A 21442-nucleotide genomic window follows, 5' to 3' on the forward strand; every position below is an offset into this window, starting at 1 on the left:
ACGGGCCTCACCCCATGAGTGTAATGAAACAGTGCTTAAGGCCTTTCTAGTTATTCTGATAACTGATTAAGTCCTGAACCATCTCCCAGTGTGTGTTACACAGAAATAGGAATTCACCATTGGGCATCCTTACTGCACAAAATACTTATGTTCAACTCATTCCAAACAAAGCTTACGCAGATTGAGAATTCATATGCCAGAGGTAAATCCGAGTTAACACGGATTTATACTGGCATGAGTTAAAGGACTAGAGTTTGTAATCCAGGTGGCCAAGGGATTTTACCATACAGTGGCAAAAATCACTTAAAACTCCCCCAACATCCTAAGCCACTGAGCTCAGTAAGCAGACAGATTGTTCAGAATTGATGACAGCACAACTATATCAGAGCTGGACTCTGTGTTTGTGTGTGCATGTATGTGTATCCGTGTGTTTGTGTGTATGCCTGTGTTTGTGTGTGTGTGCGCATATGTGAACATGTTTGCTTCCTATATATACTCAATTAGCACTAAATGGGCTCTTTAGAATAAGACCTTGACAGATTGGCATTATTTTTGCTTCAACAGGGTAGGGGAGGTGTACTGGGAATACTGCCTTCTATCTGCATAAACATCAGTAGCATGAATAAAAAGACAGTAACCTCCGTTTCCGTGGCTTCAAGTGATCAAAGTTGCTATAATATTCAAATAATCAACGTTTTAATACACTTTTGCTTGATCACCATATCCTATACATCAAAAATACTGGAAGAAAAACAAAGGCGCATCGCTGTATGTGTATGGGTTAGTGCATGTGAGTGTGTGTGTGAACATGCACACCCGTGTGCACATGTGTGTGGAGGACAGAGGAGCAGAGATAGAGTGGAGTTGTTTAATGACAGGAACAGCTGACTCATTTAGAGAGAGCAGTGAAAGGTAATTAACCCTGGGAAAACTACAGCTGCCATGCGAGCTGTTCACTTCAGCGCAATCTGATTAGGAATCACTGCTCGAGTCCCTGACTCCTTTCAGACACTGTGTGTTCGAGGTAAACTTTTCCCTTTGCCCCGGAGAGCCCCGGAGCACAGGAGACCTGCCTTTTGTGACGGGGGATTAGCTGGAACGGTTACTACGTTTCTCCAAATTGCAGACCACCTGGTTGCATTCATGCAACCTCCTCTATGAAAGGGCCTCCTTGGGCAGGGACAATGAGCTGGATTACTCTGCTCATTGTTACACGAGGGCTGGAACTTCTTTTTCCCCAAACACCTGTCCCCAAATTAGACAGGTTTGAAAAAACATGTTCATGACAGAATTCAAAGATTCAAACTAACATGAGAGTGGTTTGGCAGACTGGAGACTTGCCAATGGATGGATTGTCTGCCACTCCATTTACTATGCTATTGATGCATAGTGTAGTGCAAGAAGATACTAATTTTATTTGTCTCAATATTTTGGTGTTCCTAATTGGATTGAAATTCACAAATAAAATAGCATATCATCTAGGTCCCTTTCATACGATAAGGGAACTAAAAGCACCAGAAATTTGGTCAAAAACGGAAATTGGCTCTTTGATGTTAGAAGAAACAATCTGGACTTGGTGCCTTTGTGTGGTCCGGCTCCAGATGAACTCAATTTAGAGGGAAGGCTTTGGGATGACTTTGGAAAGCGATTACAAGATTCATAAATCACCTCGGCAAAGGTGTCACCATCTGACTCTTTTATGGGACTCTTGCGAACTCAGTCCAATAACAAGTTTCCCCTGTAGTTATGCCATCATAACAAATCATTGAAGCGATAGCGGCTAGCCAGGCTCCTAATTGTCTGTTAAGAATTCTGTGAGCTGTGTTCTTTTATTGAAGCATCTCTGTCTTGGAGAAGTGATAAGATGCCAATACGCTCCTCTATAAAAGTACTCTTTGGCAAAAGGCACAAACACTTTGCTTGGCCGTCAGGGTAGCTGTGAGGCTGTTATATCTGAAATCGCAGTTGACGTCAAGATTTTTTACTGTGTCTGCATGAATCCAGAAGCCTCTCTAGACAGATGAATGCTCATAAATTGCCGGCAGAATAGTTCTTTCAGATATGTTTTTTTTTTTTTATTATTATTTGAATGGGCATATATACAGCCCAAATAAAAGCCTGATATTTTTCTGTTTGTATTTTTCTTTATAAACTTATCTTAATCCATACATTCATGTATAAAATACTATTTAGTATCACCCAGACCCTTAATTCAATTTTTTTTTTTCCAATGCAGTAAAGTGTTGGTTAACTGTCGATTTGACTATGTAGGTAACTGATTATTAAAAGTTATATATAGTTATAGTTATATATAGTTATATATATATATATATATATATATATATATATATATATATATATATATATATATATATATATATATATTTAGTTATAGTGTATATATATAAAAATGATTTTATGCCAAGTTTCAGACATAAATTAGACACCCCCTTTTGTCCACTCCCCCCTCCTAAAATATATCTCAGCCATTATTCTAATGTCCAGCTGGTATTTAGGCACAGGGCGTCTGATGGCTCCCTGGCCACCTCACAAAAAAAGACAAAAAAAGAAAAGTTGTTTATCTAAATACTCTGTGAACAGAAGTTGATTTTAATCTCTGAGCAGAGCTTAATTTACTCACCACAAATCCATTTGCATCTCAATGAAAAATGTCAAAAGCAATTGTCTGCTCTCTGTATACAATTGTACCTGCTTTCCACAGAATACAGTAGGTGTGAGCACAAGCAGGTCTATTCCAGCTCTACTTTTGCTTCATCTTGACTTTATGTTTCGCTGCTTCTCCGCACACCTCAAACCTCATATGGGATAAATATAAATTATGATCAGTTCACTATATCCTCAGACATCATTACAAGGAAATATGAAAGTAAAAGGTGCTATCTCCTTGCCGTTTGCTCTTTATTATACATAAACAGAAAACACTTAGCATGTAAAATTAATGTGAAAATTATTCCCTGGGTAAACTATAAACACAGAAGTTACCCCGCACATTTACCCTTTTTTTCTCCTTCCCCTAGATCAGAGTGTAATTGCCAGTAATCAGGTCTGTTTGCTGCTGATAAAACCACTCTGAATGCGAGGAACCCTCTTTGTGTGATGACTCAATTATGCCAGAAGTGGCTCATCAAACCTGGCCCATCAGCTGCTTTAATAAATAAGGAGGAAAACTTGCTGCAGGCGCATTATAATTCCATTCATTCCATAATTAAATCCATTCCTGTTTTAACCCTTCGCTCAGTGTGCTTCTGGAAGAGGAAACAAAAACAAGGAGAGAGAGGGTGTGTGTGTGTGTGTGTGTGTGTGTGTGTGTGTGTGTGTGTGTGTGTGTGTGTGGGGTGGGGTGGGGGTGGTGATACTCACCAGACAGTGACCTTGCACAGAGCATCCATCCGTTCCCTATAATTCAAAATGATACTGTTGAAGAAAGGTTAAGAGAAAAAGGCTCATGCAGAAAAGGATGGGAATCAGTTAGGATGCGGCTCCTGTTTTTTATGTATGCATTGTTTCCAGTTCCACACACTGCCTTAGACAGTAATTATATTAAAAGAGTAATCTAATCAAAACAGTTGGTTGGTTGAGTGTGCAGCACTGACATTTTGAAATCTTATTTTGTGTAATCTCATTTGCCTCTATCATCTCGCCTGTACCCCTCTATCTAAAGGAAATGTAAATAATGTAATTAATTTTATAGTCTTCAGAATCTTACTTTGCTACTCTGGCCTGCTTTATTGGTTTCAAGATGAGGTATCAGCACAGGAGTTTTTTTACTCCACCACAATAATGCCTGTGTTAATTACATGAGAGCGTCCCAAGTGCGCGGATAAGCTGGGAACAAGGGGACAAAAAGACTCAAGGTCAGTGATGAATATCCACAGCAGCTGCACGGTATTAATAAGGCCTTATATGAAAATAATAATAATAGCATCAATTACAACAGAATGCGCGAGTGTGGTTAAAGTAATGTCAGGAGTGCCAGGGTATTTTACAGATATTTCCTCTCCACCATCTCAGCTTGGATCCAGCCTTTCTGATAATGGTGCGATTCAATGGTTATTCATGATTGCTGGACTGGGAAGGTCTCTCTCTTTTTCTACCCCCAGTGGCAGCCCATTCTCTCCTCTGTGGTGGGAATGCTAGCAGATGGGGTTAGGGGAGAATGGGCTGGGCTCAAGGACAGCTAGCAGCCAGATTAACACATAGAAAATCTCATAGACCCTCAGCATCAGGCTGCCTCCTTTCCCCCTGAGAAATCTGCCCTAGACGCAGGGAAACAGTCCTCTGAGAAGCATTATTTGTGTTGGACTTGGGGGTGTGTATATGAGGAGGGAGGAGGGGGTTGGGGGTTGGGGGGTGCATGAATATGATTCAGCAGATGACGAACCAGCTGAAATAGTAGTGAGTCTTTTTTCATATGCTAATGAAACTGAGTGAATAACCCTCCCTCACTGCCCCCCCCCCCCCTCTTTTTCCTCCCAGTTTTGTTTTTCCGGGGAAGCGCTCTGTGAGCTATAATTAAGAAGATGTTGTTGTTTTTTTTCAAAGCTAACAGAAATAAATAATTCCATAATAAGATCTGTGAAGTGAAGAGGCTTAATGTACTCATTGTTTTCATCCTTGTTTTCCCTCTTGGATGTTTTGTATTAATTAGAAGCGAGCAATTTGATCTATGTCAAGCAATCAATTTGCATCGTGTTCCTTATTCCATGTGAGGTGTTAATACGCTCTTTCCACCTTTTTCTGACTGCATGTTCACATCCATGTCTCTGGATTATAGAAATGCAATGGTGAAAACCTTCAGAAAGATGATTTAGTCATTTAGTGAAAGTTGCAGATTTTTATATACATGTATCTGGTGTTTTTTTTTCTCCTGCTATAGATAATGAATTACATGATCACATCCTGAGAGCTAACAAGTGTGAAAGCTGTAACCAGGGTGGACAGTGCGGATCTGGCATCTTATCCTACAGAGCACCCGGAAAACTACAATCAAAGGTAAGGCATCAGCACTGACAGGGCTTAAATAATACACACAAAGTTAAAATAACTTTTGTTAGAGACATAGAGTCTCTAAATTATTGTGTAACAGTGTTTTGGATAAGTAGAACGCTAAGTGGCGGGGTGTCACTGCTCCTTTGACCATAGTGATCACACACTGAGATTTTTTTTTTTATGCAGAGCTGTGGGTGGTTTCCAGATAATGTACTCTTTTAAAGGTTTTGCTGAGTTTGCATTTTATAAAGGGATGGTTTATAGTTGTCAGGTTGTCTCATCTGGATTTTTCACCTAATAAAACGTCCTTTGAAACCATAATAGAAAGTTTAGAGAGATCCACTACAAGGTATTCGGGTTTAAAGGACCGTACTGGTGCTTTAACAAAAACAGAACAGGAGCACTGGAATAATGCACTGCCTAGTCTGTAAAATACAGTACACATACAGTTTAGATGAAATATAAAGACAAGATATGAGACCCTATGCTTTGGGAAATGCAGTGATGTAAAGTGAACATGTTTAGTAGTGAAGCATGCTTAAACATTGCTATCAACCTTAAACATGGTACTTAGTGGTCTTCTCTGTGTTGACTGTTGGAAAGGTGATCCTACAACAATCCCAATTGTTTCTTTACAACAGTTTTTTGTGATTAGTTGGCAACTTTGCAAAAAGGTAATGCAAGAGAACACACCATGATAGCTGAGGAAACACAAATTATCAGTGAAAAGCAAAAAAAAAAAAAAGTAAGTATATGTATTTTTGTTACGGTTCTTTAACCCCTCTATGTATACGTTTTAGGGGGTAAATGAATATTTAATTAATGACATTTTCATAGTAGTTGTATGCTAATATACAGATGTTTTAAGTGTTTATTGATGTACAGTGTTTGTCAACAATTATAACTTCTTAAGTAAAGGGTTATCACTCCACTCATCTAGCCAGGACCAAATTATTTATTATATATTTATTTTCTCTGTATAAAAATGAAGGATGCATTGACCAAAACCACTGCCATACATTAATAATGAAAAGATATATTTTGTAGAGTCCTCAGTCAGATTGTGTATGAAAGGTCAAATAAAAGCTCTCATTTGATCCTGAATGTATCTATTTGTTCTGCTTTGGTAAACACTCAGCGTCACATGTTTGTCCATGTTGTTGCCATGCCACTTCCTGTTAGTACACCAGAGCATCTACGGAGGCTTTCCTTGTTCTCCTGTTACTTGTCACTTCTCGTTATGTGAATTACATATACAGTAGTCTCTGCTTTCTTACAATCTGCCAGTAGGTTTTGCCATAATTATGTCAGAAAGGCACATGCGATGCACTTTAAAAGCAGTGCGAACAAAAGAAAGGTCGCAATTAACTTGTCAGACGTATAGATATTTGAAACAGGATAAAAAAAAAAAGGTTGAGCTATAGTGAGACATAGTATACAGCATAATTCTGTTGTATTGGTTGGACAGGCATAGGTGCTCATTATTAGGTGATTCCTGTAGCATTAAGCTGTCTTTAAAATATATATATATATATATATATATATATATATATACATATCTTTCTCTTACTCAATTTCTTAATGAATTCAGAGAAATAAAATAAATACATGAAATGAAACAATCTGTTTTGTAAATATAAAAACTTTCATGCTACAATACAGTTTTCAAAACATTTGCATAAGAAGGGCACTTCTAAAATGTCAAATCAAGAAACAGAACACCCTGGTAATAAACGTGTGTGAGTCAGTGGTGATATTTTCATACACTGATAACATCGTTTGAACTTCGATTAATGTCCATGTTACAATCTCAGGTTGCAGGATGTAAGAGCAACATTTAGCCGTCAAAACAACAAATTTATACAAAATGTTGAAGCATGTCTGTGTGGAAAAGTGTTACAAACTAATGAGCTACATTCGTTTTTTACAGAATGTAATCTATAGTGTTTGGGAGTTGTTTGTCTCAATAGGCTGTAGTAATCAAAAGTAATGAACCTATTATGAGCAGGACCTCTGAGGGCCCGGCGTGGCATTAAGAGTGTGGCACATAAAAGGTTTATTAAAGGAAATTAAGGTCCATCACTGCCACACCTGCTCCCCTATTATAAATGTATGACAGGTCAGTGCCTTCAATCACAACAGCAAACGAGAGAGAGGAGTCATGTTTCCCATTACCAGGGAAAAGTAACAGCATATCCTATGACTCACAGATTTCACTGGCCTGTGACCACTATATGCCACCATCAGCCTGGAATAATTATGTTTAATAGGTTTTATTTGGGACCCACAAGCAACAGCCAGCGAGAGTGGATGGATTTTTAGCAACTATTTTTGTCTAAACACACACAGTGAGGTGCTGTCCGTACTTTAATGTCATTATTTTGTGTCATTACATTTTTACTCAACTCTGAAACTTTTTTTTTAACATTATACTTATGTGTGTTTACATATTACTGATGCTTTAGGAGCTCTTTGATGTTGTTGTGCACACAATTTGATTTTAAGGCCTACTCGCTGACAAAAATCACCAATAATCGATACAGTGTTTAAGCCTTTTTCCATTTCTAATAAAAGAAATGAATCAAAAAATAAAAATGAAATACATTAAAATCGGTTTGGTTAGAGGCTCATGTATATTTCACGTTTTTTATTTATTTATTCTTTTACAGATGGATTCTGAAGGTGAGGAGCACACCCTGAAAACATGTAACAGTAACGCAGGTGAGTGCAGCTTTCAGTTTTTGAGTTTGCTTTTAACTAAACACACATGCATGCACACACACATATTCCACTTATCACCATGGGTTAGGGGTATCGGTTCAACAATCCAACTTTATAACTGTCAATTTTATGTATTATCTTACCGGTCTGAAGAGCACTGCACTGCCATTTCATTATTCAGAGGGGAATAACTTCATTAAATTGGAACACTGGCTCATATTAGTTAAGGAGTGTGTATATATTGTGTGATTGAAAACCTCTAGACTGGATATGTCATTATGCAAGTGTTCAGGGCCTCTGAGGCCCGCCTGCTCACGCTGGAGCTATTAGCATCTGGGGAAATTCATAAAAAGTGTTATTATTGGTTGTGCTTCATGGGAGTAGGGGTAGAACTTGTGAATGAGATTTACGTAGGCCCCTGGGAAAATTGATTTACCCTTTTGGATCATGTTGTCAGCGTTGTCAAAGGATGAGCAGGCTGAATGAAAAGCTTTTCAGATCAATGACAAGACCACTTCTCCATCCTCCTGCTGATTATACTTGATTGCATTATAAAAGAGAATAAAATCTATGGTTGAAGGCTGCATAAAGCAGTATTAGCCCAGGTGGTATCATCCTGAAATCATTATCTACAAAACAAATATTTACAGAACATTGTAAAAATTTCATTAGCAATCGCCCCAAAAGTAGGGAGTCGGCTTGAACCTTTGAAGAAGAATCCGTCGACAGATGCTGTGCCACTGTAGTGGAAATGTAAACATGACCTTTTATCTGTTCTTTTTTGCCCTTTGTTTCACAGGGCTGGCCGACTGCATCACTGAGATTCACAGGTGAAATTGTGTGACGTGAATTTTCTAGTTTTTTCATCATCATACCAAAAAGGAAATATTTTCTTTCCTGATCATTGATGTGATTCATTAAGAGGGTTTTTAACTTCATAAAAGAAAGTCACAATTCTTTTTTAAATGAGCCATCTGAGGCCTTTGTTGACCCTGCTTTGGCTTTTGTCCATTTCCCCTCTTCCCTCCAGCCCATATGGGTCCATTGCGAGGAAGAGGAGTGCTCAGGAAGGGGTGCAGGGCGCCCCCGTCAACAAGAGAAAGTCCCTGCTGATGAAGCCCCGCCACTACAGCCCCAGCGAGGCATGTGAAGAGGAGAGCGAGGACCTGGCACCGCCACAGGACAAAGAAGAGCTGAGGAACATTGACACTCCAGCAGGTAAACAGATGTCCTGTTGTTTTGTCTGTTTTGATGAACAATTGACGCTGAATTTTAAAATCCCATCTGTTGCATTCATATTTCCCTCCCTCTGCCATCAGCCAGCAGCCGCAGTCATTGTGCAGTGGAAGTGAAAGACTACACTGCTGGGTCCACATTAGTTGTGTCTCACGTCCACAAATTGAAGTTTTGACAGCTGATCTGCCATGATATTTTTGGCATGGCTTTACCCTCTTTTGATGAGGCCAGATTTCAGTCTCCTCATCTGTCCTTTTTCAATAGCCAGTCCAAAACCCATTGAATCCATAGAATGAAACACTGAATGGGGGGGTGCACCAGTTCACTGATTTAAATTTAACTTTCTTCATTCATTCTTTGAAACTGAATTGATATTGAAGTTGCCTATTACTGTGAAAAACAACTGAGGGGTCAACATTGCTTGGCGTATGTTTTACATCTTTCATTTTTACTAAACCACAACAAAAAACAGTTTAAATGGTTTGAATGGTTTACCGTCACTTATGCCACTGTCCCTTTTAGGAGCAAAAATGTTTTCTTTTTTTTTTTTTCCTAATGAATTGAATTTTGTGCATTTTGGCAACAATGCTCGTGGTGTACATGTGCATTCTCGCCCACTATAATCTGCACTGATTTGGTATATTTTTAACGATGTAACTAAGCAACAAACGTAATTGTCCCTTTCAAAAGCTTTTGTTAGGTCCTCTAACACAGTCTAATACATAATTAGGCATAATGTCTACAGCTCATTATAGTACACATGTGTGTAGTTAAATGGACGAGGAGAGTAGCTCACTGAATTGTGTGGATTCATCGAAAATGGATTTTATTTGTTTCCTGGGTTCATATTACATTACAATTATCTAAGTAATTCACTGTACATCATCAGTTTTTCCTTTTGTTGTTTTGTATTTTGGATACTTTTTTTTTTTATCAACCAACGTTGAGTGACTGCTGTATATTTCCCCTATTTGAACCAGATGTTCAGTGGACGTCAGTGTCGCTTTATAACAAAGTAAAATACTGCCAAAATAAAAACAAAAGTATGGAGTGTCAAATGAACACGGGTATTGATAAACAATTTACAGAACATATTTTGATGTGATTGTCAGATTTTAGGGCTATTTTCTGTGGAAACACAAAAATTGGGAGTGGACTGGAAGCAGTAAGATTTTTTTTGCTGTGGGAAGCTGGTCATATCTGCATTTTAACAAAAAAGGAGAAAAATAAGCCTCTCGTTTGGTCGAGCCACACTGCGTTCAACTCCAGCCAACTGCAGCCCTGCTGCAGAGTGCTGGTAATGGCTATTCTGGAGTACAAACTGTTCACCTGTTCCAACACACAAACCACCGGAGGGATCCAAGTTTTTTTCCACCATCTCTTTCTTTTTTTCACTGCACTTCTGTGTCTTTGTGTTTGTATGTGTGTGTGTGTGTGTGTGTGTGTGTGTGTGTGTGTGTATGCGGCTGTGTCAGGCCGTGATGTCCATCTGGATGAAAAACAAAACCCTCGCTGCTTGTTTCATAAATGTAAATACGTGTAGCTGGCTTTAATTTTTCCTTCAACAGGGGTTGTCTTTAGACAGCTCTTTACAAACATTTTTCATAGCAGGGAACTGATAATAACACATTGCAATGTCAAATTCCACTGGACTTATTAATGCACAAAATCATATATTTACAAAAAAAAAACGTTTGTCTTTTTGTGCCACATATCTTATGCAAAAGCTCTTTTGGTGAGGATTACATTTTTTGTGCTGCTGCCATAATAATAATGCCTGTATCTGTATCATCCTCAACAGTGTATGATCTGATTCTCACAATCCATCACCATCTATCTATCTGTCTATAGTCTCAACCTATCAAATATCTGATTTCTAGCCACTTAAGAGGATATGGGCCCACAGCCCACTGAAAGTAAAAACCCTTACAGTCCAAAGAGCCTTAATCGAGCATAAGTTTGAATGGTTTTGGAGGATCAAAAGAGATTTTGTTGAATCAATCCAGATGATAGCTTACCATTGTTAATCATTGACCATGACCTAATATAATCAGTGGTGTTAATAAAGTGTTGTTTCAGATGCACTTAGGATAACCCTAACCCTCTTTGTCTGTTCCACTGATCAGACTTTCAGTGTGTAAGGCTTCACACAGTCTTGTGACTGGGATTTTTGGATTTATGCAAAAAGATAGATGGCAAAAGGTCAATGCAAATTAAATGAGAGCACTCAGAAAAATAAGATAAAGAAAATAGATTATATGAAATTACTGTGGCACAGTATATATACAGTATATATATATATATATATATATATATATATATATATATATATATATATACACCCCCACACACAGTATCTATACATTTATTTATGTCCAATAATGGTACTACATTTATTATCATATATTGTATAGGGTATCTTGTATAAATACATGAAATAAGAAGAAAAGTTCTTCTCACTAATACATTCAATTAAATAGTCTACAGATCTTTTCCTGCAGCATCTTGCATTTTACTGTTCCAAGTTGTGTGCTGAATTTAACTGAGCAAGACCCCCACAGCTATTTACTTTAAACAAAGTTTATAATAAAAAGAAAACATATTTTAAACATTAAAAAGTGCACACAGATAGACAACTTACATTTACTCTTAATACCTGACGTTTCTGATTTTTTTCATCTTTAAGCTGTTTTCAACCCATTTTTTCAAGCTGCTCATAACTATTTTCTTAAGAAAGTGCAGGTGAAGTAAAGATACAAATTCTCATCAAAATTAATTTAATCACTTATTTTTCTGCATTTTTGGTCATGTTCACCAAGCCACTCTTTTCTGTGGCCACGGTTACCTTTTTTGTAACTAAATTATTGTCTGTGTTTTTTACTGAGGTGTGTAGTTGGCTTCTCCTAAATCCTGTTCTGCAGCTAACAGAGATCTCTCTTTTATCTGCATGTTTGTGGTCCCTCCATCTGGGTTTTTTAGGAATACTTTTCCGTTTTCTTGTTCACATCTCTAGAAACAACAATTATGTGATTTTAAATCAGTTTTATATGCAGACGACAACATGTTGCTGCTTAGTTTGCACTTAAAAATACACGTAATTAATTAAAAACTGATGTTCACTGTCCACCGCACAGTAAATCCCTCCATAATCTTGTCTAAATCTATATTGGGTTGTTGCTCCAATTGGACACACAGAGGAAGAAGAAAATAATTGTGTTTCTCATCTCTAGGTTTCATGTTCAACTAGCAGACAGAAGGGTCATATATGTTATCGAAAATATACTTGAGGAATTGCTTGGAAATCTTGCAACCTTATGATTATAATTTATATTGCAACATGTGTTCTTCTAAATCCTCTAGTTTATAAAAAAAAACATGTTTTTCTCAAGATATTATTTGTAGAAAAAGTAACACAAAATCTAAAACCTTAAACAGGATTTGGAGAAGATTATCGAGACATACAATTCTTATCATGTATGTGACCGAGGGGGTCACAGTCTGTTCAGTCTTGAAAACACATAAAATAATAAGTGTTTTCTTGTTGTTTTAGATGGGAACTTAAATGCAATCAATGGCTGCCATGATGTCGCAGCAACGTCCAGAGAGTCTCTCGAAATTACATCCGATGGCTCTCCACAGTGTGAGCCGGACTCGTTTGAACCTCTGATAGATGAAGATGCTGAGGAGCTCCTTAATAATGAAAGAGAAGACCAAAGTCAAGACAGGATGAGCGGTAGATCCTCGCCACAGAGTCCATACGAAGTCATGAGGGAGGCAGAGTGGGAGCCTCTGTCCCTGTCCGCAAAGGTGAACGGCTCCAACTGCAGCCCCTCCAGAGCCTCCGAAGACCTTTCAGGCAGGAATGGCCACGTGAAAGAAGAGCCTCACTTAGAATTAGGTGGCCTGATGGGCAGGGCGAGTATTTACCAGGCGGAGGCTCTAAGATACAGGCCACTCGCCACAGAGGAGGACAGTGAGGGGGAGGTGGAGGTGGAGAGACCACCTCAGATAGATGGCTGGGCTCTGGGTCTCCATGAAAGAGGCCTGGAAATGGGCCGAGGGAGGGTGAACTTCAGCCTGTTGGAGCAGGCCATAGCTCTGCAGACAGAGCAAAGGCAGGTCCTGCACCACGCCTACAGGGAGATGGACCGGTTCCTCATGGAGCAGATGACCAATGAGAGAAGGCACCATAGGATGATGGACATGGACAGCAGGCTCAACTATCATGGGGGGAAAGGTAATAATGTGCAGGGAAAGATGTAAAATAAACTAAAGACAAACACAGTCTTAAGAATCAAAACTCATCATTTTAGGAACAATCAGTTTACACGAATGTACCTTCATCCAGCGTAAGATCAGACAGACCCCATGTGATTTGGATGATTGGGTGCTCAGAAAAATAAACATTAAAAAGGAATAAAAGAAGCATGCGCAGGGGGGAATCAGAGAGAGAAAATCCTCTTAAGTATTAAAAACATTTTGGCAACAAGTGAAGTAATAAATAAACTGACTAAAATAAAGAAGAACAAAATTTTCTGATGGAATTGCTCCTACTCAGAATATTGGATTTTGATAGGAATCAACTGGATATTTAACCATGACCATAAGTCTTAAATCCTCCTAAAGTACCTCTCATGTTTCCCTCTGATTCTTCAAATGACTGCAGCTAAACGTGTAATCCTAGATGTAATCTTTCGATGGATGGGCATTAAGAAGTGAATGTTGAACTGCAGCCTTAACTAAAATGACAGATTAATAGATGCGTTTTGTGAAAGAAGTATCTAGCTTTGCATGATATTTCAATCTGTTGACCTATGCCCAATATGTTTACCAGAAAGTGCAAGTGCATTATACATATATTCCACTTGTTTCTACATTTCTTGAGAGAACACAATTAGAAAGAGAAGGGCTTTGGTATGTCTAGGCTCCAGTGTGACGGTTGTATAGTGTTTATTCATCGTGAATTCTTGTTTTACTGTGTCTGCAGATTCTCCACGTACAGACAAAAAGGACATAAAGTGTCCAACTCCTGGCTGCGATGGCACTGGTCATGTCACCGGCCTGTACCCGCACCACAGGAGTTTGTCTGGGTGTCCTCATAAAGTCAGAGTTCCTCCAGAGAGTAAGTCACACAAGCAGTTCTGTGTATACATGCTGTATAATGGATGATTTATACATATATAAAAACTGCTGGTAATCAGTCACAGTAATTGAAATCCTCTTAGCTCAGACCCAAACACAAGAAAGACCTGCTTATACATTTAGTTAAATTCAAAGATGTGCATGAAACTTTTCAAATAAATTTAAAGGATTTCTTCTCTCTCTCTCTTTCTCTTAATGTGCTGTAATGTGTGGATATTGAATCCTCCCCCCACTACCCCCTCCCCTCCTCACATTGGCGATTGTTAAGTCATTTCAATATAACTCAACAAACATTCGACATTAAACAGTAATGTTACAAAAGGAACAGAAAAAGTAATTAACTTTTTCAAAAAAGCCCGTGCTCTTAGACTGGAGGCAGTATTTGCAAATCAAAGGGCTAGCTAACGCAGCATTCAAAAATAAATAGACAACTCCAACAAACTAATTGGAGAATATATACAGAAAAGAAGTTTCTAAGGATACAGAGCGAACCTTTAACGGCGCTTTTGTTTTGAAGAATATAATCAGCTGTCTTGTAACGCTCCTCTTTGCACTAAGCTATTTACATTTCAGGCACATTACAGCATTCCTCACAATGAGAAAGCCTTTTGCTTTTTTTTCCCCCTCCTGTTTCCGTCTCTGTAGGATCTTTGCTCCATAGGCACTAATGTACCAACCAGTTAAATATACCATCATTTAATGTACGAAAATGTATTTGTTTTATTTTTTTTAAAAAAGCTCTGTGTATTTATGTATTTAGCATCTTAGAATCTTTAAGCTTGATTATGTTTTACATGAATTATTTTGGGATTCTTTCTGAGCTTATCTCCTCTGTTTGTCAACGCCCCCTCAGTCCTGGCCATGCATGAGAACGTCCTCAAGTGTCCTACACCCGGGTGCACAGGAAGAGGCCATGTCAACAGCAACCGTAGCACCCACCGGAGGTACGTCCACAGGAGAAAGCCATCAGAAATCAGCGCCCTGTTCATAGATGAGTTACAGTATTAGGCTAATGTGTTTGATTTCCTCCCCAAACCAGTCTCTCAGGCTGCCCCATCGCTGCTGCAGTGAAAGTCTCCAAACCTCAGGACGAGAGCCTGAAAAGCAGACAAACACCTGACCGCTCACCGAGGTACAGTGCACTGCCAGATTACACTGGGGAGTTTCACTGCCCATGAATGTGGTCACATGTGCTGGAAAATCATTACAACAAGCATCCAGAAATCAAATTCAGGAGAGGACTGAAGTTGTAAAAGTATAACTGAGGTTATGCAAAAAAGTGATAAATACTATTATTGTTGAGTAGAGTGTGGGATATTTTTATTCACTGATCCCAGCAGAATGCACAGTCTATTTTGAGCTTTCCAAGCAGACATAAGCAATGGTTGCTGGTCCTGTGAGTTCCTCTCTATTAGAGATGATAAAAGAGCAGAACTCTTTGTTCCCTGTGGATATATCATGGGCAGGATGCCCACTGCTACTATATTAATTAGTCTGGCAACCTGGCTGTGGATCTACAACACACATCAGATCCCAGACTCTATGTGTACCAAAGCACTGGCATCCCTGAATGGTTCAAAACAACGTCTATACTTAACCGCTTAATATAAGCTTGTTGGGCACTTGTTATTTCATGAGGTTTGCACAATAAAATTAAGTATTTTTTCCCTCCAATTTGTGTCCTCACAGAGCCATCGGCTTGATAAAGAAGTTCGAGATGAACCAGTTGAACTACAGGTTCTCTCACCCAGTAGCAGCCTTGCAAACGAGCCTCACAAAAGACATGGACAAATACAGCAGAATCCGCTTTGATTACGCCAGCTTTGATGCACAGGTCTTCGGCAAACAGCCTCTGATGGGGACCAACCAGGACCAGGAAATGTCACATTTCCCTGATTGTAAGTTTCATTCATTTTATTTGACGCAAAAAAGCTATTTACAGTTAACATGAGGGTGACTACAGTTTGTTTGTCATGTTTTAGGTATGGAGCCTTGGTTTCAGCCACAAAATATATATTAGTCCACAAAAATCAATGATCTACATGCAAATGTTTATCACATTGTTAATATTGCATCTATCGATTTGTATCAGTGGTTGTTGCTAAAAGAACAGATATTAACCTCCAACTTGTTTTCTATGTACTGGTTCAGGTTTTGGTAGTACACCTAGTGTCTCAGTAACTACAGTTTATTATATTATATTACATTATTATTATCAACATCATATTGGGTTTTTTTAGCACCTCAGCAGTACCCTGGCTTCCTTGGTGCTCCAGGTGGCCATTTGCCCACCTCTGGTCAGCACAGCCCGCCGAGTCAATTCAGAAAAGAAGATGGTCTCCAAGCCGCAGCAGCGACAGCCGCCATCCTTAACCTCTCCACTCGCTACCGGAAGAACATGGAGTCTGTCGCCGGCCGGCCCTTGGCAACCTCCACAAAGGTAATCAAATTAGACCACTTGGAAAGGTATTTAATGTGGTCATTTTAAAGGAACTCTGATTTGTGTATAAAAAGGGAAGACATCAAAAGACAGAATTTGGCAAAGGGACCATGGCGCTCTGGTGGCAGAAAAACAAGGAGGTTTCTTCTCCGTAAAGCTTTAATGTACACAAATGAAAATTTGTGTAATCACATCAAAGGAAGAAATACAATCAGCCTTCTTTCCCAATTACAACTACTTATCTATTTTTTTTATTTTTTTATCAAAACATGTGGTACTGTATTTTGTTTCGACATCAGCTGGCATGTAAAAAGCCTGAACTGTTGTCTGAAACTGCATCTTGCCCGCTGCAGATGGCAGAGGATATTTTGCTTAGTTATATGATCCAGGATAGGCTGTGTGTCTACACCAGATAGTATTTAACTGCACTTTAATGGATTAAGCCAATCAGCTAAAAAGAGTTAACATCTGAAAAGTTGAATTCACCCAAAATCCAAACTCTTGGAAATGTGTGCGGATCCAAAATCTCTTCTGCTGTCATTATCTCCGACGCGCCATTGTGTTCTGCTTCTTCCAAACTTCATGATTAATATTGATCACATTCTGTGGGTTACATACATGCACGCTGTACTGTAGATGATTCAAGGTTTCCACACCTACACAGCACAGATCCTTGTCTCCCAGCTTGTTGAGCTGAGAATGTGGCCCCGTACCAGGTACCAACCCACTGAATGAATAAAACAGTGTTAGCAAGTTAATCATCTGTTCTCATTTACAGCTTAGTTGTCTTGAAGAGACGTACAAAATAAAGAACAGCTTTCAAGTCTGAAAAAAGGGGCCATATTTAGAGTGTTATATGTCGGCGGATGCTTTAAGTTATCTGCATATGTAAATTATGTGTTGAGATATTCGCTCACAAAAAGCCCCGCATAGCCGGTCTTTAAAGGTGTGAATACAAGCTCACTTATTTAAAAATGTGAGATACTTAAATTACATCATCAATTAATCAATAATAGCAAAAGAATAAAGAAATTCAGAGTAGTAGTTTTTAGTTACAGTTAAAAACAATATTAAAATCTTTTAAAAAATCACAAAAGGTCACGCACATCCTTTCGTTTTATACTGGTGTTTATTTTGATTAGGTACACACATCATCACATGGCTGGATAATTTAAGTGGACAGCCACATCCAATATTCATGTAAATCATCCCCTTTAATTAATTTGGAAAGCTCCCCTTTGTTACAAAAATATAATGATGTATAGGGTTTAATGGAACATATGCGTTGAATAATTGGTTTCATTTATGGAAAAGGATTTCAGTATTTAATGAGGTAAAACTTTTAATTCCATAAAACAACAGCCATAAGTCATCATGCTATTGCGTTTCAGCACAAAAACGACAAACACATCTGTCAGCGGGGAAACTTATGCCACATTAAGCTTTTTAATTTTTGCTATAATAATGATGACCTAAAACCAGCAACCCCCCTCCCCCAGCTGCCATCATGGTTGTGTGTCCTAGAAAACAGATGACACAGCTGTCACAGAAAAAACTACACACCAGTGATTATTTTTTTGTGTTCAGCAGAATTAACGCTGGCTTAGTTTGGTACTTTGTCTGGTGTGAGATAACCACTGTATGTATTATTTAAATATGTTTGTTTGCTTCTTGTTTCAAGTCATTTTTCATGTTTACAGAGAAATGTTGTCGGGTTCAAGTTTATATCGCTGCTGTCATATTAATAAGACATCGTGTGGTTTTATTCACGTTGCCTTTTAGTGTAATTAGAAAATAGGCTCAATTTTTATCCCCTGATTTATTTGTTTTCATATGCTAGCGCGCACTTCAATGATATGTGAGGCATGCTTTATTTATAGTACCCTTCTACAACATGTTGTAACATGCATGAACTGATTAAATGTTGAGGATTGAACTTGTTTGCCTTCAGGACATGCTTATAGAGGTGGATGAAAATGGCACCCTGGACTTGAGTATGAAGAAGTCCAAGGAAAATGTAAAAGTCCCAACAAGAACACCCTTGGATGACCCACAGTCCCCTACTGAGTCAGCCGTGGCCAAAGGCGGGAGCGTACTCATCAGCCCCGCCTTCTACCAGCCGCTGTGTGAGAGAGACAGCTGGGAGAGCCCCATCCCTGTCAACTTCAGCAAAGCACACGTTTTACAGGACGTAGAGGTAAAAAAAAAAAAAAAAAAAAACCCAACCACCAGTACTTTAAAAAAATTAAGAATTGCATTAAATGCATGAGAAAGGTGAATGGTGACGGATGAGAGTCACCATGTCACCAAACAAAGATATGTCAGTTACTCAAAGTGCAAATAAAACTATGAGATTGAGCAACAAAGCAACAGACTAAATGTTAAAAAAATGTTTAAGAATACTGAGGTCAAAAGTGAAGTCCAACACCCCCCTCTCTCTCATTTCTCCAATATGATTGAATCATTTGGATTTCTCATTTTCTTTTTATTCAGTTTAGCAAATATATTTTCTGCAAGTTTCCTTTGAAATAGTCGCAGCACAACTAACTTATTATCTCAGAACTCTCTCTCTCTGTTATACCTATAATTTGTATTATTTAATTTCCAAAAACGAAAGTCGTTTCAAAGCCCTCTCTCTGCTGACAGAAATTAAAGAAATACTTTGGGTTTATTTATTTACTTTGTTGATCTAAAAGTTGTCAAATTTAGTCAAAGTCTAAAAATGTGTCAAATTGAATTGAACAAAATGGTCAAAGCAATCCAATCCAGTCTAAAAGTTAGTTAAAAAAAAGTGAAAGCTCAGTATAAAAATAGCAAGAGTAGTCAAATTGTCAAAAATTAAAATGTTTTGTAAGTGCAGAATATAAAATACCCAAGTTTGACATGCAGGGACATTTTCTAAGACAGAGCAGCATCTTCTCCAGTCAGATCTTTAAATCTATAAAAACATATTAGAATAAAGGACTGGTCTCTTATCTGGTGTCCATGTATAACTGTATCGTCTTTATTTTACATGTGGTATTCGTTGCAGTTGTTATGAGGTGACATTTGACCTGCTTTTTTTTCATGATAAATCATACGCAGCATCTGGTGACTGCAGAACCTTGTCTGTAGAAAGAAAAAAGGAAATCCATACGTCATGGCTATACCTCATAAATACTATGTGGATTAAGTATGACTTTAAATGGATGTATGGTTTACTACCGTATAAGTATCCTTAAGCATAATCGCACTCTTACCCCCAGGGCTTGTGTTTTAAGAGTATTACAGTGCTTTTCATTAATTATTCACTTTCAGGACATTGAAGTAAAGGCCATCTTTTTTTTACTGTTTCTGTCTCACCAGGAAGACTACGATCATGTCTCCTTGGAGGACCAACTGTATCAAGGAGACGGCAGCATGTTGAGCCCCAAAGCCAAGCTACTATTACGAGAGGCAAAGAAAGAGCTTTTGAGGTGTGTTACGTTGTAGAATGAAACATCTCGAGGCATCTTCATTCATTCGACTGTGTATAATGCGAGCTTCCCTTTTAGCTGGCAGATGGTCAGTATTCACAGCAAACCATACCTTTGTTTAAATAGGACAGTGTGATATAAGTGAGTCAAAGTGCACTGAAACTCACTGTGTTACATATCGTTGTAACTGGTATGTCTGCAGGTTCATGTGGAGCAGAAATGTATTTGAAAGTGAGTTTTCTCCCTGTATATCCCGTACAAGCTTACAACTCTTGACTCTTGTAGTTAGAGTGCATGCTCTGCTGGGTCTCCTCTTGAGAATCACACCACAAGAAAAAAGTAGGATCCTCTAGTTTCTGCAGCACAGCACCCCCCCTCGCTCAGTGATATTCAGAGACCTTATTAAACCGAATGTTGAACAATAATAATATTTTTTCTACTAAACTTCCCGCTGTACTAACTCTTTTTTTGTCTATTAAATGACAATTTAAAGGTTCTGGGTGTAAAAGAGTGATTCAGTTCAAGCTGTGGGAACTAGAGTAATCTGCGTATTAAACGCTGTTGTGTTCTCCTGCAGCTGTCCGACCCCAGGCTGTGACGGCAGTGGCCATGTGACGGGGAATTATGCGTCACATCGGAGGTACTGTAAATAATCACACTCTCATTAGCAGCGGCTAACAGATAAATATCAACAAGAAGCGAAACAGTGATGATTGTTTAATTATGTTGATACCATTGAATCGTAGCTAGTGGAGTTAGATTTTAAATCATGTGTCAGTTTTTTTTACATCATGGTGACATGAAAAAAGCTTTCTCATAAAGAGGAGGTGGAATTGTGTTTTCAAATGATTTTGTATAAATATGCTTTGAGACATTGTATTAAGATTATTTAATTCAGCCGTGATCAAAGAGTGCATTAAAGTGACTGTTAGCTCTTTATCCTCTCTAGTGTGTCTGGATGTCCCCTGGCTGACAAAACACTCAAATCGCTGATGGCAGCCAACTCTCAGGAACTAAAGTATGTGTTATTGTTACTAAAGGATTTAGCACATTAAACTAGGCAGCTTGTTTTTTTGCCTCAACTTGGGTCAACACTTTCCTTTCCTTTCCTTTCCCTTCTACTACACATTATGCATGATTTCTATGTACTCCACATGAAGTTGTTTGGTATTTACACTGCCTTTCTGCTTATTAGCATGAATCCAACGCTTTGCTCGCAGTCTTTTGCTGTAAAAAGCCCCTGGTCTCTGTGTCTCTCAACCTGCAGGTGCCCAACACCTGGTTGTGATGGATCTGGACATGTGACTGGGAACTATGCTTCGCACAGAAGGTAGCAGAGAAAAATCATCGCGACTGAGCATGAAAAACATTTGTCAGATGCATGACATACAAACAGATGGTGAAAGTCTCACTTTATGCCGCAAACATGCTGCACTTT

The 21442-nt window shown here is 38.6% G+C and overlaps 1 protein-coding gene across 1 annotated transcript in view; it reads left to right on the top strand.

The window, feature by feature from the left end:
• The window catches only part of st18 (ST18 C2H2C-type zinc finger transcription factor), a gene marked incomplete at both ends in the record, with an annotated part of 40686 nt that overhangs the window by 16331 nt on the left and 2913 nt on the right, over positions 1 to 21442 (top strand). The window contains 15 exons of the mRNA XM_083928138.1: positions 4898 to 5013; positions 7680 to 7731; positions 8531 to 8561; positions 8762 to 8949; positions 12518 to 13204; positions 13955 to 14089; positions 14963 to 15053; positions 15149 to 15241; positions 15799 to 16007; positions 16350 to 16549; positions 18501 to 18746; positions 19895 to 20004; positions 20582 to 20644; positions 20954 to 21022; positions 21272 to 21334. Coding sequence (XP_083784264.1) covers positions 4898 to 5013; positions 7680 to 7731; positions 8531 to 8561; positions 8762 to 8949; positions 12518 to 13204; positions 13955 to 14089; positions 14963 to 15053; positions 15149 to 15241; positions 15799 to 16007; positions 16350 to 16549; positions 18501 to 18746; positions 19895 to 20004; positions 20582 to 20644; positions 20954 to 21022; positions 21272 to 21334 — 2353 coding nt within the window. The remainder of the gene's footprint in view (positions 1 to 4897; positions 5014 to 7679; positions 7732 to 8530; positions 8562 to 8761; positions 8950 to 12517; positions 13205 to 13954; positions 14090 to 14962; positions 15054 to 15148; positions 15242 to 15798; positions 16008 to 16349; positions 16550 to 18500; positions 18747 to 19894; positions 20005 to 20581; positions 20645 to 20953; positions 21023 to 21271; positions 21335 to 21442) is intronic.

The sequence above is a fragment of the Echiichthys vipera genome (genome assembly GCF_963691815.1).
Source record: "Echiichthys vipera genome assembly, chromosome: 15".
Classification (NCBI taxonomy): domain Eukaryota; kingdom Metazoa; phylum Chordata; class Actinopteri; order Perciformes; family Trachinidae; genus Echiichthys; species Echiichthys vipera.